This window comes from Neoarius graeffei, chromosome 12, assembly GCF_027579695.1.
Source record: "Neoarius graeffei isolate fNeoGra1 chromosome 12, fNeoGra1.pri, whole genome shotgun sequence".
Classification (NCBI taxonomy): domain Eukaryota; kingdom Metazoa; phylum Chordata; class Actinopteri; order Siluriformes; family Ariidae; genus Neoarius; species Neoarius graeffei.
The window spans coordinates 81,603,626-81,628,066 of NC_083580.1; the positions used below are offsets into that span (position 1 = coordinate 81,603,626).

The window sequence follows — 24,441 nt, forward strand, 5'->3', positions numbered from 1 at the left end:
TGTCCAACATCTGAAGAATGTCAATAAAAACAAAACAATTGATCTTTTTGTGTGTTTATTAAGACATAAGTTAAATTGTAAGCAAAAAAAAAAATTTTTGTAAGCAAAAAATGGACTTTAGAAAAATATTATTGTGCAAAATAAGTTGTCTTACAAAACAGTGGTCTGCGCCGGACAGTTTGTAGCCATAGTCTGTTAGAGCAAGCCTAACAGCTTGAACACAGAACTGCAGTGTTGCCAGATTGGGGGTTTTAAGTGCATTTTAGCGGATTTGAACATGTTTTGGGCTGGAAAACGTCAGCAGTATCTGGCAACACTATAGCTCTTCATGACGACAACCGGAAGTGTACCAACACGATGGGGCGTGTAGCGCCACGTGTGGCTCGGGTGCACAATGCACCTTGCACAATAGCCCGATTTCACTTGTGCATGTAGGATTGGATTTCTCTGGCACCCCTGCTGGGACCCTTTGCTCGATTACCAACAGCAGCTCGATTTGGACGTGCATGTAAACGTAGTGACTGAAAACAGCTGGGTTTTGGTGTGCATTTCAGTTGTCTGGGAAGTGTGCCAAGGACTGCATTGTAGGTGGCTGATAAATGATGTCTTAGACCCCCACCTCTGTTCAGTGATGGCTGTTCCAGGTTGACAAAAATGGCTTCTTTAACTCCTCGCTCATACATATGAGTTTTCAGTCAGTGCGTTTACATGCACATAGAGAAAATTGAATTTCTGCCGTTGCTCGACTGAAATCGAAGCTCTAAATGGCATGGAAACACCTTAGCTCGGCTGAAATTGAACCGAACTTGATTTCTCGCAATCAAGCTACACGACCTAGATTATGTGATTGTAGCCGAGCTACTTAGTGCATGTAAACCCTATCGAGCTACGTATTCGATCTACTTACTTCAGCACTGCCCCTCCCGGAAGTGACGAGACCACAAGCGGGAAACACAACAGCCTCGGTCGGCATGACACTTCACCTTAGCCGCCCACTTTATTAGGAACACTTCTGTTCGTACATACAAACTACAAACACTCTTTAGAGTTTATTTTATTTTTAAAAGGGACAGTGTACAAATTAAACATTATCCTTGTGGTAAGGACAGATGTCTGTACCAGGTTATAGCAGTACATGCTAATTTCCGCCTGTAGTCCCTTTGTTTATACTCTTGAATAGCTCTTCTTCGGGCGGCACGGTGGTGTAGTGGTTAGCGCTGTCGCCTCACAGCAAGAAGGTCCTGGGTTCGAGCCCCGTGGCCGGCGAGGGTCTTTCTGTGTGGAGTTTGCATGTTCTCCCCGTGTCCGCATGGGTTTCCTCCGGGTGCTCCGGTTTCCCCCACAGTCCAAAGACATGCAGGTTAGGTTAACTGGTGACTCTAAATTGAGCGTAGGTGTGAATGTGAGTGTGAATGGTTGTCTGTGTCTATGTGTCAGCCCTGTGATGACCTGGCGACTTGTCCAGGGTGTACCCCGCCTTTCGCCCGTAGTCAGCTGGGATAGGCTCCAGCTTGCCTGCGACCCTGTAGAAGGATAAAGCGGCTAGAGATAATGAGATGAGATGAATAGCTCTTCTTCATGACGACAACCGGAAGTGTACCAACACGATGGGGCGTGTAGCGCCACTTGTGGCTCGGGTGCACAATGTACCTCACACAATAGCTTGATTTCCTTGTGTGCATGTAGGATTGGATTTCTCTGGCACCCCTGCTGGGACCCTTAGCTCGATTACCGACAGCAGCTCGATTTGGATGTGCATGTAAACGCACTGTATGACACCTTAGATGAGCTTTTCATCCATGAGAGGATAAATACCTGATGCTCCCTACCAGTCAGACAGAACTGAAGAAGCCTTTCGGATGAGAGGTGAAACGTCTTCAAGAATCTTCAAGCAAGTCCAGTTGCTCTCTTTTACCACCCACAGTTTACCATGACCTGGATGACTGAGAATCTTCACAGACATGTCTGGCCAGATTCTCGTCCCTTCTGTTCTCACAAAATCAATGAGACTGAAATGTCAGTAAGTCTGATGAGAAGTCGTTCAGGATCGGTAGAATGAGTGTGCAGTGACTGATGTCTTGTTTTTTGAGTGTAGGTACAGGAGTAGTGACCAGTGTGCCGTCGGATGCTCCTGATGACATCGCTGCGCTGAGAGACATCAAAAAGAAAGCGGTGATTTTTTTTTATTTATTTATTTCCTTCCTTCCTTTCTGATTATCTTGTGAGAAATGAACTGTTTGTTAGAGGATGCTGATATTCAACCCAGGGCTTTGAACCGGTTCAAGGAACGAAAACGAAAACCGGGAACTTTTTCTATTTCACATGGAACAGAAACGAAACCAGAAACTTTATTATTTTTTATGTTCCGGAACAGAAACGCTTATTAAAATAATGGTAACCGGTTAATACCGGTTTTTATTTCGTTCCTCAAAGTTTCTGTAGCCTACAAATAGTCATTCTTCTCCTGCGCAAGTTTCTATGACCCGCTGGGGTTCACTTCCTGTGTGACGTTCGCTGACTGAATGGAGAGAGCGGGAAGGTGGACTACTAGTGAGTAAGTGCATTACTGAGTGTCTGAGCAAAGAAGAGCCTGAACGATGCAACCTCCCTATTGGCTGTTTGTAAAAATGTATCAATTGTTGCCCTTCCCACGGGAATCATCGCGGGCTCGAGAGACGAGACCTGACGAGTTAGTTCGTTGGTAGCAGAACAAAATGTCTGGACACAAATCGGATTTTCAGAAAAGGAAAGAAAATAAACGGAGGGTCGAAAATACAAAAAAGGAGGCAGAAAATGCAAAACGAGTTTTAAGGTAGGACAAATGGTTACTTTTCTGAGGCAGCCCGCCGTGGCTGCCTGCAGGCTTATTTATTATAGCCCATTTAGTTAAAATAGTTGATATAAAATGTTTATAGTTATAGTTATGTGATGGTTGTCCTGATTTAGACTGTTTTTTTTGGGGGGGGGTTGCGCGATGTTGCACCCGGGTCCAGATTAGGGCAGAACCGGCCCTGGCTACATTTCAGGTGTAGTTTGTTTTATGTATGTATGTACTTGCATAGATGTGTACTTGGTCTTCCAATATGGCGCCTAACAAAATCTCGCGGCGCGGTGACGTCATGCGGTAGCCCTCTATAGGGCCTGACTAGCCTTTGGTAACACACTAAACGAATTATCTTTCATTTTTGGCACTTTTTCTGTTTGTGTAGATGGGAAGACATACTGAGAATCCAAATCACCAACATTTGAAATAATAATTGTTTTGAATTATTTCTTGTCTTATTTAATGAAGGTTGTAATAGAATTAGCCTACATTTGGCTTAAGCTGGATGAGACAGAGACATAATTTTATAGCTATTTGTTAAACCGCTGACAGGGAACGTAATTAACCGTTCCGGGAACGAAATTTTTTTGTTCTAACCGGTTCGGGAACGTCTATTTAATGGTGGAACCCAAAACCGGAAACATTAAAATTCCGTTTCTGTTCGGAACGAACCAATAGGAAAAAAATTCCGGTTCAAAGCCCTGATTCAACCAAATGTCTGTGTTTACTCTCCAGGCTCTGAGAGAGAAGTATGGGATTGAAGATCACATGGTCCTTCCTTTTGAACCGGTAAGCAGCGTCGGGCAGCTCGAGTGTGAACCTGTGTGTGTGTTGGTTATTCCTGGTGTATATTCCTCTTTGGTGTGGTTCTTTATGCAGGTGAGAACCCACATGCAGAATAACTGGTCTGAGACCTTTTAATGGAACGCTAGTGTATGCAGAAGTGATTTGACTCTGATTTGACTCACTGAATCGAACATGCTGTGTGTTCTGGGTTGCTGCTGTTTTTCTGTAAATGTGAGCAGCTAAACTGAGCCAGAGCAGGAATGTGAAGTGTTCTGGAGATTTGGATCAACAAACGAAGATGGAGTATAAACGCTAGATGTGACACACGCAGTGGTGTGTTTTTTTTTTGTTTGTTTTTTTAACTAGTTATTTCTAATGTGATTAGTGTTTATTGCTCAGGCACACAGCAGCCGAAGGCAAGCACACTATTGTTCTTCTTAAGTTTACTTATTCCGACACATTTTTTGGATCCACTCCTCCTCCTAGGGCGTTCGAGATAGACACCGTTCCAACTCTGAGACGTCTGGCCCAAAGTGGTGTAGTGTGCTTGTGTACAGCTTTTGGATCAATGCGCCCGTTCTCTTGTTCTTGTTGTTTTTCTTTTGTTTTTTTTCCCCATAGAGAATGAATAGGGCTCATGAATTGAATCATCCTACTTGGACACGCTCCATCGCAGATGCACCAAACCTCATGTGATCCTTCAGGCCAACTCCCCCGACACATACATGCAATCGGTTCTGACCCGCACACGTATATATTTTTTCCTTTCTTTTTGCTCATCCCTTTTTCCTCCATAGGCTTGCATTGATTTTTGGCCCCATTCTAATGAATTGAGTTTTGCTCAGTAACACTTCACCACACATCCACCAAACTTCATACGGCACCTCAGGCCAAATCACCATCACACACATGATATCGGTTCTGACCCGCACTCGCCTTTCTCTCGCCTTTCATCCGTCCAGTTTTTCTCCGTTTTGCCGCTAATCAGTGGAAGCTCGACTGAGTCGTTCCTCCCTTCCCCCATAGGTGATGATGCGTTTGGCAAGGATCTGCTCATCTGAGACTTTGACAGCAAATCAACTTCAACTCAATGGCCACTTTATTAGGAATACTTACACGCGCACACGATAGCAATTAGCATATAAGCATTCACGTGGTACCATGCTAGCTGTTAGCATGTTACCCATTATGATATCAGGCCTGCTGTTAGCTTGCGAGTTGTTTGCATGTTCACTATTAGCATGTTATCATGAGAACTGTTAATATGTTAGGATTAGCATGGTAGCGTGCAGAGTTTGCATGCATGTTGTTAGCGAGTTCGCCTTAGCATGTTAGCTGTTAGCATGTCACTCTCAGTGTGTTAGCATGCTAAAAGTTAAAATACTAGCCATTAGCATGTTAGCCTGTTAGCATGATAGTTGTCAGCATATTAGCCTTAAAGTGTTAGAATTTTAACAAATATCATGTTAATCATTAGCATGTTAGAATGCTAGCTGTTAGCATGCTTGCTGTTAGCATGCTAGCTGTTCTGCTACAGCTCAGCAAGCACACTGCATTTTCTCTGCGGAAATGCAGTCTATTTATTTTATTTATTTAAATCTTTTAAAAACGCTCACTTCGTAGACATTTGTTCACTTTTTTCCATCATTGTTTTACTGACCATCAGCTCTACATGTCCTTCACACCTTTTTGGTTAGTTTATTAACCTGCAGTGAGGGAAAAACAACTAAACAGCAAACAAAAAAAACCCTGTTGTTTTATCTCTAATTTGGATTTGAGGACCAGACTGATCATTCTGAAGAGCATGTTTCGGTCCTGAGTAGTGCTGGAGAATGATGTTTGGTGTTCCAGGTTCCCATCATCGAGATCCCGGGCTACGGAAACCTTTCGGCTCCTGTGGTGTGTGACGAGCTGAAGATCCAAAGCCAGAACGATCGAGAGAAGCTGGCTGAGGCCAAAGAGAGAGTCTACCTCAAAGGCTTCTATGAAGGGGTGAGCGAGACCAGAACGTTGTGGGATTTGGGGGAAATTAAGTTGTTTTGTGTTGACTGTAATGTATTTTTATTGTTGTTGCAGGTGATGTTGGTTGACTGTTTTAAGGGGCAGAAAGTTCAGGATGTGAAGAAACCGATTCAGAAGATGATGGTGGACAAGGTGCTTTTTTTTCTCTCTCTCTCTCTCTCTCTCTCTCCCTCTCCCTCTCTCTCTCTCTCTCTCTCCCTGAGTACATCCACTGCTGTTTTTGTGGCTCACACCCCACTATGGTCCTTATGTTTAGCATCATGCAGTTTAAAGTAACATTTGATTTTATTTTCATTGTGAACTGATTGCATTAGTTTGGTCTTTTAGAGGTTTTCCTTCCCACTTTGTAGACCTCCAGAACTGTGCATTGCTCATACCGTAAAGTAACTTTCTCCAAATCAGCATGTTGATGGCAGTAAAATTCTCCTTATTCATACACTAGTGCTGTACGGGAGAAAGGCAGTGGGCTTTGTTCATCAGTCACTCGGTCTTTTAGGAACGTTGTGTAAATGTTTGTGTAAGCAGAACTAAAGTAAAAATGTTCTGCCGGATTTACAAAAGTTTCAGAAAAGCTGTTTGTACTCGTGTGTGTGTGTGTGTGTGTGTGTGTGTGACCACCATAAATTACAAAGCATGTTTCTGATGGCTGATTTGCATGTAGCGACGCCCACAAAACTCCATAAAAGGGAAAGTGCACAGAGGGTACAAAATGAGCGATCGGGGTAAAGGCTAAAAAACAAAAGTGGATGTTATTTTTACTCGTGTCTAAACCATTAAAAATATTTAATTATATAATAATAATAATAATAATAATAATAATAATGATGATGATAATAATGGATGACTTCGTGTTTGTACAGCTCCTGCTTCTCGTCACTTAAAAATGGCGATCTTTCGCGGTCTTGTTATTGTTGTTGGTTTTAACAACTCCACCCCTGCTGACGTAAGTGGTTCTTTCCTCTGGCCCAGCAGAGAGTTGGTGTTAGCCTGGAACCGGTTTTTCTGGCCCAGAGCCAGTTCTTTGTCAGTGGAAACAGAAAACCCGGTTCCAAACTAAGCACTGGCCCCGAACCAGCCCTGGAACTGCTTTGGTGGAAAAGGGGCATCAGTCCCAGATCTAGTGAACTAGCATGAGGTTGTTTTTGATTGAGACTCTAAAGATGTTCTAGAAGTCTCTCTGGATCAGGAGAGGATCCAGGATTTAAACTCTGTAAATGTAATAAACAGTTTAATCTCTACAGTATAATCCAGATATAGAAGTGCAGTAATCCATGCAGATTATATAATTTGATGTTGATCAGGTCTTTTAGTCAAGTTGGTCGTCTTGTGTGTAAATTTACACTCAGGAACATGAGTAGGATCAGAATGTTTGTTTTTCTGATCAGATTTTCACAAGAACCAAATTTCTAGTGTAAACGCTCATACATAGGATTCTCACACAATTCTGTTTGCATCCAGTGAAATAAACGAGACCCAGTGTCTGCGTGTCTCTGTACGGCGTCTCTGTGACAAAGTGCTGTGAAAACTCTCACCTGTAACTGGAGCACGTGTCTTGTTTTCTTCTTGGAACACATTTACCAAAACGTATGCGCAATTTGATTAAATGAATATCACAGGGAAGTCCGTGGTGTGAGTGATGTGTTTTCTTGGTCACATGTATCTTCTCTGAGGAACCATTTTACAGTAAAGAATTTGATTTGAGACTTTTATTTGTAGTTATTTGCAATAAAAACTTTTTATTTTATTGGAACTGTCCTCAGGGTGAAGCTTTAATTTACATGGAGCCTGAAAAGCAGGTGATCTCTCGCTCGGCTGATGAGTGTGTGGTGGCACTTTGTGATCAGTGGTGAGTGGATTTTAAATACAGATTTATGTTTTTATCAAAAAAGTACTCTCATTTAGCTCACAGACGCTCATTTACTTTTCTGAAAGTGTCACAATGTGGAAAGTTCACATTAAGTAAAGATTTAAAAATAGCCTTGATAAATATAACCGACATAACTCTCTTCTTCTCTCCTCACATGCTGATGTTTTACCTGCAACAGGTATCTGGATTACGGAGATGAGGAGTGGAAGCAGCAGACTGTATCTGCTCTGGAATCTCTGGAGACGTGAGTTCGTTTCAGACGACAAAAATCCACAACAAGACTGGCCTTTAAAAAATCATAATCTTTATCGATTTATTTATAATCGCACTTTGAGTGAAAACGTCAGCATGCTTTTATAAAAAGAATAAAAACAAGGCAATAAAACAATATGTATAAGGCTAGAAGAAACAAAAAAAAATAGCCTCAGTGAGGCTGTAGCTCATACCGGCCAGGACGCCCATAAAATCGTAAATGTGACAGGTGGCGCCACCGTCTTGACAAGTTTTATACACCCCCACCTGGGGAACGTTGTATGGGAGTTCGATCAAAATCCGATCAATCCTGCAGAAGGAGGAGTGGGTTTGTTTGTTTTGTTTGTTTATTTAACTTTTTTTTTGATAAATTTTGGACAGATGAGGACGACGGACGACCCGTGATCGCATAAACTCATCCAGTCTCCAAATGAGCTAAAAAAATGAATACAATAAAAGTGTAAAAATAAAACTAGAAAATGTATGGAGAATCACACTGGAGATAAATTGTTAGGTATTGTACATTTCACAATTCATAGAAACACTGCTTATTCAAAACCCTGGATCAGTAACGGTCAGTACCAGAGGGGGGGAAAGGGTGGATCAGATATACATAGAAAAAAAAGAATGCATTTGATCTGATGCTGTAACACGTGGAAAAGATTGGAATTGGAAATGATTTTTGTTCGCTCATCTGGCTACAGGCCAGGTCAGATGAATTTATGCAATCACAGGTCGTCCGTCTGTCCACAATTTGCAAAAATTGCTACTCCTCCTATAGAATTGATCAGATTTCGACTTCCGGTCAGAACACCGTCAAAATGGCCGCATAGCGAGGGAGCTCCCGGTTGAACCAGAACAATTAGAGAAATACCCCCATACAAACCAAACAAATCATTCCGCAAAAAGCGTAGAGAAGGGGGATAAAAAGCGATATCACCACCTTGAGCAGTAAACGTCGTCTGAAGACAGGTGGGAGAGGAAGCCGGAATGCAGCAACAAGTAGCAGCTAACAGGTTTGGCTAGCAAACAACGCGGTGCATTGTGGAGAAATGGCCGACTTGGATCTGATTCTGCAAGAACTAAGAGGGTTTCGCCAAGAAAACAAAGAACAATTAGAGACAATAAGAGAAGAAATTGTAAAGGCGAATACCAGGCTAGACGAGGCGGAAGGGTGAATTGAGAAAGCAGAAGAGAGGATTCAAAACACAGAAGACGTCATCACGGCTATGCTAAAGCTACACACTAAGCTGGAGGACAAGTTGCTGGATCCGGAAAGCCGCTCCAGGCATGAGAACATAAGGATCTATGGGGTGCCAGAGGGATCCGAGAAGGAATCAACCACGATGGTCTCATTCTCATTATCTCTAGCCGCTTTATCCTTCTACAGGGTCGCAGGCGAGCTGGAGCCTATCCCAGCTGACTACGGGCGAAAGGCGGGGTTCACCCTGGACAAGTCGCCAGGTCATCACAGGGCTGACACATAGACACAGACAACCATTCACACTCACATTCACACCTACGCTCAATTTAGAGTCACCAGTTAACCTAACCTGCATGTCTTTGGACTGTGGGGGAAACCGGAGCACCCGGAGGAAACCCACGCGGACACGGGGAGAACATGCAAACTCCGCACAGAAAGGCCTTCGCCGGCCCCGGGGCTCGAACCCAGGACCTTCTTGCTGTGAGGCGACAGCGCTAACCACTACACCACCGTGCCGCCCACGATGGTCTCATTTGTGGAAAATTTACTCCGTGAAGGTCTCGAGCTAACGCACGACATGCCCGACCTGCAGATTGAAAGGGCTCACCAGTCGCTGGGACCGCAGCCGCCGGGGGACGCGCTGCCATGCTCCATTGTAATCGAGTGTCTAAGCTTTAAAACAAAAGAGACATTACTCTGCAAGGCATGGCAGAAGAAGGGATTTACCTGGCAAGAAAACCGCATAAACCTGGATCCATGACTATCCACCTCTAATACTCAAGAAAAGAAGAGAATACACGGAGATCCGCAAAATGCTGAAGGAAAATAAAGTTCAGTTCCAGACCCTCTTCCCTGCCAGGCTACCAAAATCTACGAGACGGTAGAGGAGGCATCAGAGGACCTGCTGAGAAGAGGCTACTCCGTGACAACCACCACACCTCCGGAGACGCTCATGGAGCAGGTGCAGCGGCTGACCTGGAAGAGAGTGGACAGACGAGCAAAGAAGGGCACAGCCGAACGGGAGCAAAGCTACAAGGAGAAGCTCCGAACCTTCAGGAGACCATCATCGACCCCCTCCGGGACTTGAAGGTCTTAACCCACGCTCGAAGACGGCGGCGTGAATTGTGAAATCTCGTATAATGTACTGACTGTAATTAGTGGTGAAGATCCACTATATTGGTTTGCTCGGGGCAAATTTTTCCACTTTGGAGTTTTTTCGTCTTCTCTTTTTTTTTCCGACATGCGCCTGTGGCAGGTAAGGGCCTTTTCCTCCTGTCTGAGGAGGGAGACTGTTCCCTTCGAGCCGCCTCAGGAGGCTCAACAGGGTCGGATTATCAGACCCCTACATGGGGAGTCACATGGACAAATTGTGTTCAGTTTGATGTTGTTTAGAGCGTTAGTTGTTTTTTCCCTGCCGGTTCTCGCAGGGAGGGGGAAGCACACCGGGTTTTTGAGAGGGATGGAGGGGGAAATCACACAGATGCAAAACAGGGCTTTAAAAATAGCATCATTTAATATAAATGGAGTACTCAACCCAGTTAAAAGGGGGAAGATCTTGTCAAAATTAAAGATAAAATCCAAATAGCCCTCTTACAGGAGACGCACCTCAACGACTCCGAACATACTAAATTGAATAAATCAGGATTTAAACATGTTTACTTTTCTTCACATGGATCAGGGAGACGGAGAGGAGTGGCGATTCTGATATCCAGTGCGGTAAATTATGAACACATATCAGAACATAAGGATAAGGAAGGCAGATTTATTATGGTTACAGGGAAAATAGACGGTACTGTGATGAGTCTCCTTAACGTGTATGTGCCACCGGGCAGTGACTGGTCCTTTTATAAATATATGGTTGATTTAATGACAACAAAAAGTCAAGGGATTTTATTATGTGGCGGAGATTTTAACATCCGATTAAATCCCAGAATTGACTCATCAAATGGGAAATCTGATGCAAAAAACATTAGCAGACGATTAAATACTTGGATGCGTGAAGTGGGGATTGTGGACGCATGGAGAGAGAGAAACCCGACAAGCCGAGACTATTCACATTACTCGTGCGCTCACAATGTTTACTCACGCATCGACTACTTTATGCTTAAAGCCTCGGTCACAACCGGCCGTACGTGCTCCTACAGCCAGTCTACGTGCAAGAAACGCACGGAGGGCGTGTGTGTGACGTGCTGATTTTCGAGCCGTAGACTGGCCGCAGAGGTTCTTTGTCATGTCAAACAAACTCTACGGGCGATTACGTTTTTTTCAGGTTGCAAGACAAACTTGCAGCCAACGTGCGTCTTTCTCCACGAACAAAAAAAACGCAGCAATTTGGGAAACGCCAAAAATCGCACAGCCAAAAAAAATCGTACGTCCGGTTGTGACCTAGGCTTAAAAGAGATCTTTTCAGGGTGAGTAACTGTGAAATAGGACCTAGTACTATCTCAGATCACGGTCCCATCTATGTCAATCCATTTGAATAATAACAAGAAACCCACTCTCTGGAGACTGAACTCAAACATTCTGAATAACCCAGTTATTAAAGATAAATTGAAAAGCGAAATTGAATTGTATTTGGAAAGTAACGATAATGAAGAAGTGACCCCACCCATTCTCTGGGATGCATTAAAAGCAGTGTTGAGGGGTAAAATAATAGCCGCCATCTCATATGAGAAGAAAATTAGGGAGCAAAAACTAAAAAAATTAGAAGAGGACTTGAAGAGACTACAGAAAGAACACGCAAAGTCTCTCAAAGATGACGACAAATGTAAGATTAAAGAATTAAAAAAAAGAAATGGATGAAATACTCAAGAAATTCAGAAAAAGCTCCTTTTTACAAAGCAACAGTACTATGAGACCGGTGGGAAATCACTGAAACTTCTATCGTATAGGTTTAGAAAACAACAAGCAGATAGAACTATATATAAAATAAGAAACTCCGAAACGAATGTAGTAGAAACAAGTCCGGAGAAAATACAACAATGCTTCGAAAAGTACTATAAAATATTATATACACAACCACAGATATGTAACGACAACCAGATCGATGCCTTTCTGGTCCAGGTAAATTTTCCAAAGATCACTGAGGAACAAAATGGAAAATTAATGTCTAAAATAACAAAGGAAGAAATTCAAACAGCAATTAGGAGAATGAAGGGGGGGGGGTCTCCAGGGACAGATGGTTTTCCCACAGAATGGTACAAAACAATGCAAGATCAGCTAATTCCAACATTATTAAAAACATTCAACTGGATTATGGAGAACAAAAATATTCCCCCTCATGGAAGGAGACAATGATTTCGATCATACCTAAGGAAGGGAAAGACAAGTTGGAGTGTGGGAATTACCGTCCTGCAAGTCTTCTAAATAATGACTATAAACTATTCACCTCCATATTATCCAAACGAATAGAACTGATATTACCGGTATTAATACACAAGGACCAGACTGGCTTTATCAGACAAAGACAGACCCAAGATAACATCAGGAAAACACTGCACGTTATGAGAAGTCACACAGCGAAAACTGGACACACTGATCTTAAGTTTGGATGCTGAGAAAGCATTTGACTCAGTGAGGTGGTCATTCTTATATAAAGTACTTTCAGAATTTGGCTTCCATACAACTATAATTGACACGTTTGCAGCACTCTATAACAAACCAACAGCTAGAATCAAAATCAATGGAAACTTAACCAACTCATTCACTCTGGAAAGAGGAACGAGGCAGGGGTGTTGTGCGTCGCTGCTCCTCTTCGCCTTGTTTATAGAACCCATGAGTCAACTAATTAGGCAGAGGACTGATATAAAGTTTAGTTTCAATGGCATCTGGGGAGCAAAAACTGACCCTGTTCGCCGATGATTTATTGATCAGTACAACACAACCTACTCAGACACTCCCAAAACTGATGAAATTGCTAGAGGAATTTGGTTTAGTTTCTGGTTATAAAATTAATATTAATAAAACCCAAGCATTAACATTTATGCTGCATTCATGTGCTATGGGAAGATGATATTTTCCAGTTGGGAAGTGGTATTTACCAGTGTGTTGTGTTCACATGCTTTTGTTGTTGTTGACAAATTAAAGATGGTGGACCAGATTCAAGTTAGCAATAGTTAGTTAGCTATCGTTAGCAATAGTGTCTGCTCTGGATAGGTAAAAACAAACCGTAACAACACATTTTTAAAGGAAACGGATTTCTAACGTATTATATTACACTTGTTAATGACGCAACATTGCATAGACACCAAAAACTACCCACTAGTACTAGTAAAAAAAACTTTAGTAGCGTACAATGCTTAGCATTCAAGTGTCTTGTACCGCTCGCCGCCATGTTGAAAAGGTTAAAGTTCATCTCATCTCGGCAACTCGTGTAGCAAAATTTTCTACGAGTTGCCCAGTGGAAAATACCACAAGAGGGGGCGTTCATGTGTGCTTTCCATGTCGGCGTTTGGTATTTACCATAATTCCCATAGCACATGAACGCAGCATTAATTATGACCCTCCACCTTTAATTAAGACCATGTACAATTGGAAGTGGGATGCTGAGTCCATTAAATATTTGGGTGTCTCGTTACCTAGGGACTTCAAGAGACTGTATAGCATCAATTATGGCCCACTAAATTCAAAGATAAAAACTGATGTACAAAGATGGAACGTTATTCCCTTTTTAAGTTTAAACTCCCGGATAGATTTAATCAGGATGAATGTTCTTCCACGGATGTTGTACCTTTTTCAATGTTTACCAGTTAAAATACCATCTAAACAGTTCTTAGAGTGGGACAGATTAATAGTGAGATATCTGTGGTAAGGGAAAAAGGCCAGAATCAAATTTAAAACATTGCAATTAGGAAAAGAAAAGGGGGGGATAGGCCTTCCCTGCTTACAGGATTACTACCATGCAGCTCAGTTGAGGCCTTTAATCTGCCTGTGCTCGTCTACATCCACTGCAGCATGGAAGGAAATGGAAGGAACAACGATAAAGTGAATTCCAATAACAGCTTTATTAAGTGACAATAAACTACAAGAGGAACAGGAGATCCCAGAGGACTCCATAACAAGCAACTTCCTGAAGTCCTGGCAGGAAGTAGTCAAAATTTGCAGACTAAAAGACGCATCTAAGATTATGAGGTGGTGTGCCTATGATTCAGACTTTACGCCAAATAAAACTGACGGCAGGTTTAAGACATGGATCACAAAAGGTTTAACTACCCATTTATTCATTTGTCCACAAGGGGGCATTTCAGAGTTTGAGGCCCTACAGAAGGATCATGGTCTCGGGAGAGATGATTTTTTTTTTTTTTTTTTAAGGTACCTGCAAGTGAGACATTATTATAACAAAAATATTAGAGAGGCGTTAGAAAAAGAGGAGTCAGGGTTCATGGAGGTATTCTTATCAACTAAGTCCAGATCTTGCAACAAAATTATCTCCAAATTACATAATGCTATACAAATTATCCAAACAAGAGAATACAGAATACATAAAGAGGAAGTGGGAAACGGAAATAAGGATAATTACACAGGAGAGCTGGGAGAAAATATGTCAACTACAGTGGATCTCAACCGAGTCAAACACATGGCAGGAGTTCTGTTGGAAAAGTATAACAAGATTTTTCACCACACCCATTCAAAAACATCATCAAGGTAGCAGGGACGCTTGTTGGAGACTCTGTGGGTTTAATGGAGCCAACCACTTCCATATCTTTTGGGACTGCCAAGCAATAAAATCCTACTGGGAAGAGATCCGCAAACGTATATTAAAAATATATTTAATGTGAACATTCCATTAAAATGTGAAACGATGTTCTTGGGTGATGTATAATGTTTGAAACATGGAACATAAAAGACAAAAAACTGCTGACTATACTGTTGGCAGCTAGTAAGAAATGTGTCGCTAGGAAATGGTTAAAAGTCGAACCTCCCACCATCGATGAATGGGTTGAAATTGTTTGAGATTTATGTTATGGAAAGATTTATTTTTCCCTCAAAGTTGAGAGAATTTTTATAAGATCTGGACCAAGTGGACTGAATATGTAAAACCAATCAGATCTGATTTTATTTGACTATACTCATGCTTTGTGTGAACCTACTGTGTGTGTGTGTGTGTGTGTGTGTGTGTTGATTGTGTGAGTGGTGTATTGATTGCATGTAGAGGTGCGCTACCTGGTTCTGTTTGTGTTATTGCTTTCACCTGGAATGGTTTGGGTCCGTGGAAGAACGCTCCGGAGGGGCAGTATTTACATCACTGTGTCCTTGACAAACTGAGTTAATGCATGTGATGGAGATGTGCCTTTCTGAATAAAAAGAGAATTTAAAAAAAAAAAAAAAAGAATTGATCAGATTTCGATCAAGCCTGCATACAATGTTCCCCAGGTGGGTGTGTATAAAAGTTGTGAAGACAGTGGCGCGACCCATCACTTAGAATTTTATGGGTGTCTGAAAATGTTGTGACTCGTCATATTAAACGCTACTGATTGTAAACTGCTGGGATATTTTCACTGAAACTCACCCAGAAGACTCTTAAGACATATTCCAACAAGACTTGTTCACCAGGTGGCGCCACCTGCCATGGATGTGGCTACACAGGGGTCCTATGCAATTTCACAACGATAATCACTACTCCTCCAACAGGATTGATCGGATTTCAAACTCGCACACAACCGTGGCGGTCTGAGCTCCAGCTTCGCTGAGGCGATTTTATTGATTTTTAAAGTTTTTATTCATTTATTTTTGAACTGCAACTGATGACAGCTTAAACATTTCAAATATATATATTTTTTTATTATTCATAGTTTTATTATATTTGCAGTGGAAGAGAATTTTGTGTGAGTTTAACTGCCTTTTAAAAAAGGCAGCAGTTTTGTGGTGTTTTTATCTATTTAATCTTTTCCTTGTATTTAAGTGATTTTTAGTTAATAAATAAACATTAAAGCTTAGTCGTTTGTAAAGGAAAAAATATTGTCTGGGCTTCAGAATTTATTAAAACGTAGGTCACTTTTGTTTTTTAAAAATTCTGCAGCACTGTGTCACATCTTTACCAAAACCTGTCAGATTTCCTTTCACAGTACACCGACACACACTCATCATTATAATCACGTCACACCTCTGTTATTCTGCACTGCTTCAGATTTTGTGATGAAACCAGGAAGAACTTTGAGGCGACTCTGTCTTGGCTTCAAGAACACGCCTGCTCCAGAACTTACGGTTTAGGTAAACCTGGATCCTCTGCACATCTGTGTGTGAATCAGTGATCAAATTGATGTTATTAATCTGCCAAGCCATGCTCAGTGTCCAAAGGTTGTGTGTGTGTGTGTGTGTGTGTGTGTGTGTACGTACGTACTGGAACTACAAGGCTAAGCAGTGCTCAGGAACACTTTTTTTTATAGCTCCTAGTTTCGTCTCCTCGCGCACATCGAGCTGTTCTGTAATCTCTTGTATGCTTACTTGCATCATTTTTAATTCTGCACAACACCTTTTTTTTCTCTTTAAAGAATGACTGACTAAAAGCTGTAGCAACACTAAACACATTTTGAATTCAGAATTACCTTCTTCCAAAACAAAAATCATCAGACTTGTGTGAGACAGGAGTGTGATTTAGATATGTAGTTTACACACAACTGTAAAATTTGCTGAGGGGTGTCGTGATGTGACGATTCGGATCAGTGCGTCATTTTAAAAGGAAATTAATCCAGGAAACGTTCAAGTTGCCACGCTGCTTTTAAACTGTTGTGTAAATAATTTTAACAGGTTTGCGAAGCGATTTGCTTGTACTTTTAAACCTGTCCTTCTCTACGTCGTCATCAATCACAAATGAACAAAGTCAGGTTCGTATCCCTGAACTGGAGGATTCTGAATCGAATCGTATTGTAGATGATTCTGTGTCAAATCTCGAATTGTTGCTGTATGGATCACGATCTCTCGTATCCTGCGGAAGTCTGAGGTTTACACTCCTCCTGTTTGAGGACTGTTTTTCGCTTTGTTATTCTGGTACTAAACTAAAATATTCTCACACACCAAGTCTTGACTGAAGTACATTTGGAGGATGTTTTTACGCAAGACTTTTTAAAAAAAAAAAACCCAAAACTGCTTTCATCAGTCTGTGTTGTTGTTAACGCCTAGCATCCTCCTCATGTTCAGTTCTTTTCATAAACAATATTATTTCCTATTAATCCTGAACACTCTGCTCCTCTTCTCTTTGTGGTTCACCTGCAGATTTCCTCAAATGCGCAGGTGTTGATTTCTTTTTGTTTTGTTTCTTTCCCCCTGTAGGTACACGTCTGCCGTGGGACGAACAGTGGCTCATCGAGTCTCTGTCCGACTCCACCATCTACATGGCTTACTACGCTGTAGCCCACTTACTGCAGGGCGGAGTCCTCAATGGTCAGGGGCCCTCACCTCTGGGAATCCGGTACTGTGATTTCTGGAGAGTCTGTATTTATTTCTCTGAGCGTCCTGTGTCCTTCCTAGTGACCTCAGTGACTGTAAAATGACTTATTTAATTTTCGTTTCTTCCAATGTGTGTGATTTTAGGTGTATTTGGAAGACTAAGTGACACTAGATTGGATTAAGATTCCCCCAAAATTAAAGCAGTGTCTCATTTTCCAGACCAGATCAGATGACCAGAGAGGTGTGGGATTTCATCTTCTTCAAAACGGCTGCCTTTCCCAAGACGGACATCCCTCGGGAGCATCTGCAGAGGCTGAGGAGGGAGTTTGAGTACTGGTACCCTGTGGATGCCCGTGTCTCTGGAAAAGACCTGGTGCCGAACCATCTCTCCTACTACCTGTACAACCACGTGGCCATGTGGCCTGACGACAGGTGCGCACTGATTTACGAAGAAAGTATCGGAGTCCTACAGATTGAGCTTCTTCTCTTGGATCCTGTACATGAGATTTATCACAGGACTATTTTAGGGTTTAATTCCAGCTGTGAATTGTATACAGTATTACTGTAAATCTGTAAATGTGAGCTGGTTCATAATGATATCTCAGATTCTTGAGAAGGTTTGCACTAAATCTTGCAGTTTCACGTTGTTGTAATGCTTTTTAAAGCATCTTTAGGTTCATTCAACAGAGAAAATTCTTATTTTATATCTCCTAAGTTCTTCTAAGCTGTTAAACATTTTTCAAAGGCAGTGTTTTTTATTCCTGCAGTGGAAAGTGGCCCAGAGCGGTCCGTGCCAACGGACACCTGTTGTTAAATTCCGAGAAGGTGAGTGGACTGAAGTGTTGAGTCAAATTTAATTAGAATATATAGCTATAAGATCATGCTGTAGGTAGCAGATTGTACATCTCTACTGTACCATGATTAACATATTAATGTTTAATTTGTGTACAGAAATCTGATGCTCTGTATAAAGGAAATTACGATCCATATTAACACAATATGTAAGAAATATGACACTGCAGGCTGTGTGGTGATCTGAAAATAATCCCCTCATCACATCTGTAGTGTTTTATGCTGCTTATATTTCCACAGCAGCTCATACTAGTTCATTTATTAATGAACGACACATGATATTTTAATGGTTTTATAATTAGATTTAATGCTGTGGAACATCTGAGAGACGAGTCAGTTCCTGGTCTCACTTGTTACACTCAAAAAAAAAAAAAGGCAGCTTGTCATTTAAACCATAAATTACATGAAGCACTGACGCTGGAGACTCCTTCCACAAATGTGAAATAAATTTCTCCGAACAAAAAAAAAAAACCATCACCACATTTAAAGATTTCAAGTTTTTCTTTATTAAATACCGCCTTTTTCCCTCCCAATCAGTTGACTATTAGTCTTGGATTATATGGAATGTCTGGCCAGTGAGCTGTTGCTATAGAAACAATAACGAATTAGAATGAGTGCATTAACATGCTGTTATACGGCGTAACAATAACGCACACCTTCTGACCAATCAGATTTGAGAATTAAGCTCTGTTGTGGTTTAATCAACTGAATATAAGCTATAAATAAATGTTCATCTGAGGAACATTGTGTTAATCAGGATATTAGTATGTAGTGAAAAGTTTAGCAATTTTTTGTTTTTATAAAAGTGTAATTGCTGTTTAAATATATAATCAGCTGATTTTTTTTTTTCTTCTTCTTCGTTAGATGTCTAAATCCACAGGCAACTTTCTCACCCTGACTCAAGCGGTTGATAAGTTCTCTGCAGACGGTAAGTACTCTGAAACATCAGCCCTGATTCCATTCTTCCTGATGATGGCCTCGTTTTGTCTTCACTCCTCCAGAAAGACGGGGAGGTGCATCAGCACTTTACTTTTCCGATCTAAAATCTGTTCCTTTTCATGCGACCCATAAGACAAAGACAGAAGGGAAGTCCCCCCCCCCCCCCCCCCCAGTGTTGTTTTGTTTGTGATGTTTAGAGGCTGATGAACAGAATACGATTTCCCAAAGGAAGGAGAGCTGAAGATGGTCCATCTGGAGAGAACTACAGACGTCTGCGGAGTCCTCATTAGTGTGTGTGTGTGTGCGCACGTGTGCAGTGCTCTCATCTCTGTTCTGTTTTATATGATTCTAGTAATGTGAGCCTGCTTTTCTTGCTTGCTTTCCACAGTCTATAAAATATCAGGATGGTATTTTCCATCATTGGTGCTTTACAGTGAGCCGTAACACACACTTTCCTTACAAATTTACACCAGAAGTCCTGAAGAGCTCAGAAAACTAATCCTTATAGAAAACTTCACCGTATTGACAGTGTTTTATTTTGGTATCTGCTGTAGGAGTCCCTATAACACAGAAACGCTAGAACATTAATCTTGAACACCTTCTGATTTAAATTCAACCTCCTGTAGTGCAAAACATTTAATATGATAAATATTTAAAGGAAATTAAAATGGCAGTGATTCGATAAAGTAGATTAATCTCCAGGTGGTGTTATTCTTTCATTGCTTCCCTCGTCAGGTATGCGTTTGTCTCTCGCTGACGCCGGAGACACGGTGGAAGACGCTAACTTTGTCGAGACCATGGCCGACGCTGGCATTCTGCGTCTCTACACCTGGGTGGAATGGGTCAAAGAGATGATCTCCAACCAGAACGATCTGAGAACCGGGCCTGCCGACACGTTCAACGACCGAGTGTTTGCCAGGTAATGATCACTACACCTGTGGAACACTGCGCTTTGTTTTCTGGCTGTTATGAGGTCTGCTGTATCTGTTTCAGTGGTGAAAAATGACTCTTTTTCCGGATTGTTTCTGTGTTCACAGTGAAATGAACTCTGGGATTATTCGGACTGAGCAGCATTATGAGAGGATGATGTACAAGGAGGCACTGAAGACTGGCTTCTTTGAGTTCCAGGTTGTTATTGTTATTATTACTCTATTAGCTGAGTTCGTTTCAGTGTGTGAATGTTACTGGAGTGGTTTTGCTGCGTTTTCCACAGAATCTGAACATTTAGAAAAAATTAGTATTACAAGTAATTGTTATTTGAACAGGATGGAACTGAATTTATTTATTTTATGTAATCAGCCTTTTAAGGTATCATTTTTATTAATAATTAATACTTGGTTCCTGTATAATTTTCTACTTTTATTATGTTCACTACTTTCCATGTATTGGTTCACTAGCCGAGCACGTAGCATTCGGGCGTGGCTGTAGCATAGTTTCATATGGGGCGGGGTTGTTTTTTTGTCCCCCCCCCCCCCAAGCCTTGCCACCTCATTTGGGTGTGGCTGGGGCTTAATTTTTATTTATTTTCCCCCCTCAACATTTGTTATAGACCATGTTTTATTATGTATTTCGTATTTCACACATTTATATATTGACAACTTATTTCCTTTATTTTATTATCTTTCCTTACTTTATATTGTTATTGATTCATCCATTTTCTCTTTTGGTAGCCTTTATCTGAGGGAAGGGTTTGTTTGTTTTTTGTTTGTTTGTTTTATTTAATTCCCCCCCAGGCTCCCATCAGCACCTGTCATCTTTGCTTGCTTTGTTTGTTTTTGTTTGTTTATTTCTATTACTTCTTGTATAATTGTAATTTGTTATTCTGTGCTGTAGAATCATTACAGTATTTCTCATGATGAACTGGGGTCCAATCACGTTAAAATGCGTAACACTGGATTACCAGGGAATGTGTTGAGTCAGGGACATTTTTAATTTGATGTCATTTTGAATTTCTTATTTCAAGATACAAATAGAATACTTTTATGCCATTTTTCTGTTGCACAGGTACCACCATGAGCAATATTTTTATTCAAAGTAGAAAAATTATCTATCTGTCTATTATTTATTTATGAATAGCGTTTTTAGTTTAACTTTGACTCTGATTTCTCCTCCTAGGCAGTGAAGGATAAGTACCGGGAGCTGGCCATCGAGGGGATGCACAGAGATCTGGTGTTCCAGTTTATTGAGAAGCAGACCCTGCTGCTGGCTCCGATCTGCCCTCACCTGTGTGAGTACACCTGGGCCCTGCTCGGAAAGGTGAGCAGCAGTACACTTCACTTACAAATGTGATTTCACTTACAGATCTGATTTTAATTGTAGATTCATCAACATTTAACAGAATGATAAATTGAAATAATTATATTGTTTGTATAGGGAATAGTCCTGCCCTCACTGCTTTTCAGATCTATTCACTCATTCAGACTCGTTTTAACAGAACAGAGCAGGTTTGGGACCCAAACTTGGATCCTTTTAACTCCGCTGGAGACAGAATTCTAGTCACTTTTATGTATGAATCCCCCCCCGCCCCGATTTGATTGATTTATTCCGAACAGTAAAGAAGATATAAAAAAAAAAAATGCAATAATTAAAACATCGTCTCAAACAGAATAGCAAATCAAATTTAAATCAGAACATTTCCCCAGCAGTCTCTCATATGAGGCACGATCTAGTTTGAATTGAAAAGGAAGATTGTTAAAGTACTGATGTTAAATTGATGCCCCTGATGATCCACTGACACTGAGTGAGGGTCTTAAATCAAAACCTCAGATTTAGCAAAAGCTCAGCAGGAAACCTAAAAAAAAAACTAGAAAAGCACTCGGAGAGCGCAGACCTCCGCCAAGAATCCTTTAAAAAAAAATCCGGGATCCAGAAGGTGATCTGAATCACCGCCAAAATGTAATGGATTGTTACTTGTGCCAGGTCACACCTCTGGAAAAAATTTCAGAGGAATCCGTTCATAACTTTTTCTGTAATGTTGCTAAAGCTGGGCATACACTGTGTGTGATTTTTTTTTTTTTTTTTTTTCAATCGCGGTATTCAGCTGCTGCTCACACTGTACGAGTGAATCGCAGGGATAAACAGCATGCAGCTTACGATTCCTGTTCTCACACTATACGATCCGATGCTCGGATGCGATGCTTGGATGCGATGCTCAGGATTTCAAACAGGTTTGATTTTCATCCGATCGATCGGGAGGAGGTTGTGAGGTGTTAATCGCTTGTCGTTACCCCATGTATACTACACAATCCGAGACGCACGATTGAGCCAAAACTCGGCCCGATCTCCAAAATAGTCGCACGAGTGAAAATCGTGTCAAAATTGGGCCAAAAATCGCACAGTGTATGCCCAGCTCAACAGACAAACCAACAAACAAACAAACCAACGCTACCGAAAACACAACCTCCTTGGCGGAGGTAAAAATCACACTGCTACATGCAACGCTGCAGTTAAACACACTGATGGCACCATGAACCTGCCACACACCTACAGAGGAGACATGGCGTGATGATGGTGGTGGTGTTAACCAAAGTCGATGTCTGTCAGTGTGCAGCTAATAATAAAGTGATTCTGAACAATGAAGACATTTTATTTACGGTATTTACCCTCTCCTCTCGGAGCTCTCAGATCAACATGTCTAGACAGTTGAATATTTGCAAAGGCGTGTGCACATCTAGTGTTACAATAAATGTTTGATTCAGATGCGTAGCTGTGCTGTAATACAGATGCACTGTTGTGGGACTGGGACTGTTTTAGCAAAACGTGCGATCAACAAACACGCTGTGTTAAATCAGTGATTTGTGCGGAGGATTAATGCAGTACTAATTCACAAACACAATAAAGGCAGTTAAGAAATGTCTGAAATTATTGTTCCTTAAAGAGTCAAAACTAAGACGCATCAGCGCACGATAGAAATGAATCATTTTGGATCGGTGCTGAATCGATTCAGATCAGTAGTGAATCAAAGTGTATTGAATCGATATCATCTGGTATCGTATCGTCAACGCCGTATCGCAGTGTATATCGTATTGTCAGGAAGATTGATGTACTCCATTTATTTCCTCATCTGTTCTCTTTTCGCAGAGTGAATCGCTGATGAAGGCCAGCTGGCCAGCAGCCGGTCCAGTGGACGAGGTTCTGATCCGGTCCTCACAGTACCTGATGGAGACGGCCCATGACCTGCGGCTCCGCCTCAAAGCTTACATGCAGCCTGCCAAGAACAAGGTGTGTGAGAGATCTTTGCTAAGTGCTATCATTTTGCTTAAAATGGAACAGAATCTAAACCAACACAATTTCCATTTTTCGTGTGTGTGTGTGTGTGTGTGTAAAACTTGCTGAGCTCATTGTCTGTGTCTGAATTCACTAATTATTTTCCCCTGCATTAACTCTAATGTGCAGCCAAAATATTTTAAAATACTTTTAATATATTTGAGCTGGAGAGTGTGTGGATATTTTCATATCAAAAAATTAATGACCCTTGTCATGTACAAAACATTTCCAGACATAAATTTTCATTTTTATAATACAAGATCAACATGTATCATAAAATACAGATTGTCTGATTCTACAAACACACACTGACCTGAAAATACAGAATTACAGCATTGGGTCTGAATAACGAGTTCATGGTGATTTTACTTCGTGTACGAGTGTAAAAGTAATCATCATACTGTACAAATTAACTATGTTCTTACATTTTCACTGAAGAAAAGTACCAGGCAAGTTCTAACCTCATATCATAATGGTGCATAAAACCAAACTGACTCAGTAATTATATGCACATGTTATGAAAAAGAACAAATGGGTACCTTTCTTTACTCTCTCTTGTTTTTGTATCCTTCTTTTTGGAAAGTTCAGTACTTTCTGCTTATTTATTTCTCCTTATCGATAGATTTATTAGCAGTTCTTGTGTAAAAATGTGGCAATCAGATTAATTTCATGTGTGACGTTTTCAGTAATTATTAACTATTCAGACCCCATGTAATAGACCCACAAACGGGTAACTGGTTTGTAATGCGAAGGAAACGGGACTAAAATGAAGTGTATTGTGTATAGTAATTAAACCAGAACTTGCTCCTTTTCTGTATAATTATTTCGTTTATAATGGTTTTGAAATTTTCATTAGATTGTTTGTTTTTATTTAGATTTTCAGTTTTTTTTTTATTTCAATTTGATTTTAGTCAGCTTTGCAAGCACAAGTAGTTTTTATTTTTATTTTGAGGACTAGTTTTAGTGTAGTTTTTATTTAGTTTTTCAGGTGTTGCTCAGGAAGCATCTTAATCTTTGGAGTTTTCCAGCAGCCCGCATTACATC

At 41.0% G+C, this 24,441-nt stretch overlaps 1 protein-coding gene across 1 annotated transcript in view; it reads left to right on the forward strand.

Annotated features, from left to right (window-relative positions):
- The window catches only part of lars1b (leucyl-tRNA synthetase 1b), a 57,921-nt gene that overhangs the window by 25,930 nt on the left and 7,550 nt on the right, over positions 1–24,441 (forward strand). The window contains exons 12-26 of the mRNA XM_060936534.1: positions 2,096–2,172; positions 3,560–3,613; positions 5,462–5,602; positions 5,687–5,764; positions 7,393–7,478; positions 7,678–7,743; positions 16,082–16,164; positions 17,224–17,362; positions 17,560–17,772; positions 18,108–18,165; positions 19,057–19,120; positions 19,867–20,050; positions 20,169–20,259; positions 21,247–21,387; positions 23,212–23,352. Of these exons, the coding sequence (XP_060792517.1) occupies positions 2,096–2,172; positions 3,560–3,613; positions 5,462–5,602; positions 5,687–5,764; positions 7,393–7,478; positions 7,678–7,743; positions 16,082–16,164; positions 17,224–17,362; positions 17,560–17,772; positions 18,108–18,165; positions 19,057–19,120; positions 19,867–20,050; positions 20,169–20,259; positions 21,247–21,387; positions 23,212–23,352 (1,616 nt within the window). The remainder of the gene's footprint in view (positions 1–2,095; positions 2,173–3,559; positions 3,614–5,461; positions 5,603–5,686; positions 5,765–7,392; positions 7,479–7,677; positions 7,744–16,081; positions 16,165–17,223; positions 17,363–17,559; positions 17,773–18,107; positions 18,166–19,056; positions 19,121–19,866; positions 20,051–20,168; positions 20,260–21,246; positions 21,388–23,211; positions 23,353–24,441) is intronic.